The sequence below is a fragment of the Dreissena polymorpha genome, chromosome 4 (assembly GCF_020536995.1).
Source record: "Dreissena polymorpha isolate Duluth1 chromosome 4, UMN_Dpol_1.0, whole genome shotgun sequence".
NCBI classification, from domain to species: domain Eukaryota; kingdom Metazoa; phylum Mollusca; class Bivalvia; order Myida; family Dreissenidae; genus Dreissena; species Dreissena polymorpha.
In genome coordinates, this window is record NC_068358.1 from 81,935,061 (window position 1) to 81,940,816 (window position 5,756).

At 40.7% G+C, this 5,756-nt stretch overlaps 1 protein-coding gene across 1 annotated transcript; it reads right to left on the reverse strand.

The window, feature by feature from the left end:
• Window positions 1-4,132: 4,132 nt before the first annotated feature.
• Window positions 4,133-5,155, reverse strand: LOC127878547 (uncharacterized). The gene has a single exon (XM_052425078.1). It carries the CDS (start codon window positions 5,153-5,155, stop codon window positions 4,133-4,135), a length of 1,023 nt encoding a protein of 340 aa, XP_052281038.1.
• Between the last annotated feature and the right edge of the window lie 601 nt (window positions 5,156-5,756).

Consider the following 5,756-nt stretch of genomic DNA (forward strand, 5'->3'; position numbering starts at 1 on the left):
TTGATCGTTTGGCGATCGGATTGACATCTTTTACACGATCTGTACCCGATCCGCTCGACCTCTACCCGAGTTATTTTAGATCGCAACACGATCCACTCGACCTCTATTCGATTTGATGTACAGATTTACTAGACTGCTACCGACGGCTACTCGACCGTACACGATCACTTCCCGATTGCTATTCGACCATACACGAGCTCTGTACCCGATCCGCTCGACCTCTACCCGAGTTATTTTAGATCGCTTTGTACGACTGTAGTACGACCATTACGATCTGGTCGTGTTAAGAAAATTACATAAAAAAGTTTCAGATTATTAATTCCAAAAAGATATTAAATCCAATTAAAGGCTTTTAACTATTTTTTACATTACTTAGATATGATTCACATTTTATTCTTGTAAGAAAATAAATAAAATAAATACATACGTCTGATTGTTTAACTTATTGATTTTTATTTTAGGTTGCATTCTCTCAAAAGTATTTATAAGTCATTTGCTTAATAAAAGCTAATTTATACCTACACACGTAAGCTACAATCAAATTGAGGTAAAAACAACAGACGAAAATTTAGTCAAATGTAAATTGCATCCGAAATCTTGCAAGTGACGTATGCAAGAAATTCATGAAATCAACCATGACATATTGTTTTGCATGATGAATATAACATTTCGTCGCTTAATTGCTATAATGAGTTTTTTTTTATATCGCTGTGTTCGTGAGAACGAGATCGTTAATATGACGTAATCGGGTGAATGCTGTACTGCACCATCTCCGGGACTTAAAGCAAAGTAGAATTCACGCTCAGATAAGCCTATAAATTGCCAGAATTTACACCACGTGACTGAGTTTCATTTCAGAACTGTAATGATCCATCTCCATGACGTTCAATGAATAAATGTCCAGATCCGTAACCGATAAAATGCTCTATGTCCCGATAGAGCAGTTCAGCATTAACGATTATTTTCTTTACCAGAATGCTCTATCTCCATACATAAAATTGCAAATAACATTAACATATAATTTACTAAAGTTAATATTTAATTATATTCATATTCTCCGTTTGCTGATAAACACTCCGGTATTTTTTTGCACATACGTGCATAAATAAGTGCGAAAATAAAAGTTAAACCTTTACATGCGTTTTTCTCCACAAAATGAAAATGGTAGTTAGAGCACTATAGCAATCACGCGACGATTTACTAACGATATGAAGCAGTAATTAGCCAAGCGATGGGAACAACTCTCAATGCAAGACAAGCAACAGTGACATATTTACAGGACAAGCGCACGAAAGCCCATGCGTTTACAACACGATATGGATATAACACCATACGCGAAAGAGATTCAAATACTTATTAAAGCTTTTCCTTTAAATTCCTTTTAAGTTAATTTTCATATATACATCATCATTCACGAATATTATATACTATATGATATAATAATATTGTATCCTTTACTTTGAAAAGATATTTGATGATTTTAATAAAGTAATACATTCATACTCCATCTATGACCCCTTCTTGTTATTACACATGCTTTCATTCGGTTTATTTGAATAGATAATTTGATAACCATGTTCGTAGGAGACACCTATTTCGTGACATGACAAAATGATCGTATAATTGAGCAATACACAATTTAAACACGGTAAAAGATTGCACAGCCATGCTCACTAAATACGAGTCCATTCGATGACTGATTCATTTTCCTCGACTCTTGATTAAGATTTATCCAAATAAAATGAAAACACGTTAAAACATTGTCATACGTAACTTGATGCTTACCTTATAACAGTGACGATCACGAATGCGCATGTTATGTTATCCTGTTTACTGATGATGCTAAGCTTTGAACTATTTTAAAGCATTACTTTTTTCATGCAGCTTCTCTCAACCGTCTGCAGGCGGGAGTCTCACGCAAAACGCCACGCATAGACATTACGTTAGCATAATATTGATCATAGGACTATACATTTTATTCTGCAAAAGGTGGGTTGAAGTGTACCGTCCCGCTTAGACATGACGTGGCATTTCTTTGATCAGTTGGATACGCGTTTTCGTCTGCGCGCTGTTGACGTAACCCGAAGACGTGATGAAAACAAGTAATTTCTCCAATTCTTCTGCAGGCCGGTTAATGAAGATGAACGTCGTCTATAGTCGTGACAATAGCATAACTTTAATCACGTGTCTACAATCATTCTTTCGCAGGTGGGAATCTTACGTACAATTGTCCCGTTCGAGCTAATGGGATGGACTATTCGCAATTCAATCCGTACAATGATGGGCTGAGACTTGACACTATTAATAGTCTGACCTTTCAGACCATGGGTAAGTTATCTTATGAACGCTGTTTCATTTTTTGCATTGAATTGCCACGTTAAAAACATTTGCATTTTATCCCCGATGTAAGTATAAATCCACACATCTTTTTATCTTTTTAAATTAATTTGATTGCATTCAAACTATTGGCCATGCTTCTCGATACATACATGCGTCTCTATTTAAATAATTTTTTTGTAAAGCATATTTACTAAAAACCATCTTGTGCTGTAGGCAACCACGACGCCCACATTCTACTTCAGAACAACAACATCGACTTCAATAACAAAGTGGTAGAAATCGTCATCGGTGGGTGGAGTAACAGTCTGTCTGTCATCAGAGACCGGCAGCAAGGTCCCGCATTGTCCAGCTACTCGGTATGCCATTCCTTAATACCGACCCTTCCCCTTCGTGTGACAGTGACCTCCATTTTAATAGGTTAACGCGTTTACCGTTGGTACATTCTTACTTGGTTACACTAATTGTAAAACTGAATAGATGACGAAAACTGGACTTACGTATATACCCTGACGTCATTGTGTCCAATATTTATCCAATGCACGCAGACGTCAAACTGTCCAGTACTACTATACAATTAATATAATTATTTGACGTTTTAATTAGGTTTTACCGCGCTGATAAATGAAGCAACAGTCGGTACTAGTGCTTGCCAATTTATTCCACCTGAAGGTTCTTTTTGTATTGTTTTAAGCTTTCTTTCAAGTATTATTGTCTCCTTTATCGATCGCTTATCATAAAAAAATTATCATTCAACAAATTCACTGGCCAATATTCATCATCTACAAACTTGATACACGCTGATATCAATGCAACATTTTTTTTTAACTCGAACCGATTTTTACTACACACAAATCATATTGTAATAAAATGTTTCGTTTTTTTACCCTCAATATCCGTGTAAGTTTATAAACTAATAGTGATAATACACCTTTTACGCTCGTTATCTTTCAAAATGGACCTTTTAATTGCGTAAGTATAATAGTTTTTCATTTGTATGAGAATGATAACGATTTCAAAAAGTTGTGAAACTTGTAAAAAAATAACAATATTAAAATATAATTAAATATTGGTATTGTTTTCAGGGCTCTTTACTCTCCGGGTCGTCCTTCAAATGGTTTTGAAACTCGTGGAACGGGGGCTGTGCCAAGGTAAGACACAATCATAACACATACAATTCATTGTCAATACATAGTACGTGTAATACCACAGTACATGAGTGAGATACAGTTCTGTACTGCTAAAACCACCAACATCATCAGCTGAAAACCGCCTATCAACAAGTGTTTCGGCCCTTTAATCACAGGACACTCTCCAGGCGGCGGGCCCGCAGTGTTGATCAGACGCTACGTGTTGGTGGTAGGCTTCCAGCTCCTCTCCTCTCTCTTCATCCACAACCAACTGGATGCCCTTTCTGCTGCTAGGCTCAGTTTGCCCACTGCTCTCTTCCTGTCTGCTCCTTTGATGCCCAAGGCACTGAACATTCTCCACAGCGACTGTGCTGGGAATCCTCTAGTGCCAATTTCCACAGGGTAGAGCCACACTCGCCATCCTTTCTCTCTGCACTGTTCTTTCAGGTATGTATACTTGGCCTTTTTCCGTTCGAAGGCCTCTTCACAACGAGATTCCCAAGGGACTGTCAGTTCAACCATGATCAGACACTTATCTTTAGTGGACCACAACACAATGTCAGGCCTTAATGTTGTCTGGATAATGTTCGGGAACACTAGCTTTTGCTTCAGGTCAACAGACATTTCCCACTGATCAGATTCATCTAATACAGAACTGGTAGGCTTCAGTTTTTTAGGCGCCTTTTGTCCTTCACGAACTGAATCATTTGGGGTTTCTGTCTGGGCCTCTTCTTGGTCCTCTCGCGCTCCAACTTGTCAGCGAGTTCCTGAAGAACACTGTCGTGTCTCCACCTGTAGCGTCCATGGGTAAGGGCTGTGGTACACGATGACAGAATATGTTCCATGGTTCCTGTCGTGTCACACAATTGGCACTTGGGGTGGTCCTGTAGACCCCATCTGTGCAGGTTTGAGGCTAACGGTAGCAAGTCATAGACTGATCTGAGCAGGAACGCTATCCTCAGTGGTTCGTAGCTCCAAATATCAGCCCACGTCAGTTTTCTTTCTGTCGTTGTCCACTTCGTCCACGCACCTTGGGCACCCATAGCCACAGCTTTCGCTCTTCTGTCTTCTTCTTCTGCTGCTCTGACTTCATCTTGCACCATTCTCCTCCTTTCCATGTTTCCAGCAGAGCTCCATAATGTTATCTTGGAGCTGCCTAGCCCCTGTCTGCCTACAGCTGTGATGCCGACAATGTCTTTTTGCTGGAGTCTTTTCTCGGCCTGTTCGACTTCTTGGCTTGCTGACCACTTTCTCCCTGTCCTAGTTTCAATCCCAGCATTTCGGATTGAACTGTCCTGCGATTGCTTGAGCGTCACTACCAGTCGTGTCTTTGCATATTTGAACTCCTCCACTAGTGATGATAGCGGGAGTTGTAGCTGGTTCGATCGCCCATACAATCCGATGCTGGTAAAGCTTGGTGGTATTCCCAGCCATCGGCGCAGGTGTTTGCTGATTTTTCTCTCCAAGCATTCGACAGAGGATGTAGGTATTTCATATAGCATAAGGGGCCACATCAGTCTGGGGAGAAGTGCATTCTGGAAGAGCCATGCCTTGAACTTTCCTGGTAAAGCGGATTTGTCAATTTGTTTCAGCCCTTCCTGGAGCTGTGATCTGATGCGCTCTACGTTTGCTTTGTCACTAAGGCTCGAATCAAACCACTTGCCCAGGCACTTTATGGGACTGTCCATAATTGATGGTATGTCTTCCCCTTGGACTTGTAGGGTGAACCGTTTTGTGACTGATCCGCGCTTGATGACCAGACTTCTGGACTTCTTGGGTTTGAAATTCGTTCTAGCCCAGGTGGCTGCCTCCTCCAATACTTTCTGCTTGTATGTGTGTCTGTGTTGTCACTGTCAGATCGTTCATGAAGCCTCTGTTTGTTGGCAGGTGTAACCCTGTAGATGTCTTAGGCCCGCGGGTTTCTTTGTTTGCAGGGTTGATTATGAGATTCATGCCCATCACAAACAGGACAACTGAGATGGTACACCCGGTCACTATTCCCTTCTCCAGTCTCTGCCAAGCTGTCATCTTCTCGCCAACCATGAAGCGCAGTTTCATTCCACTGAAGTACGCATTGATCATCCCTTGAATGTGTTCAGGGATATGGTAGTACTGGAGGGCTGATTCGATGAGCTTATGTGGAATAGATCCGTAGGCGTTTGCAAGGTCTAGCCATACTACAGTCAGGTCTGATTTGTTCACCTTTGCTTCTCTAATGAGCTGGCTGATTGCACTGGTATGCTCCACACACACTGAGAAGCCTGACACTCCACCCTTCTGGACTGTCGT

Bases quoted from the DNA above. Each gene is read 5' to 3' on its own strand.
- LOC127878547 (XM_052425078.1), bottom strand. From the start codon at position 5,155: ATGGACAGTCCCATAAAGTGCCTGGGCAAGTGGTTTGATTCGAGCCTT.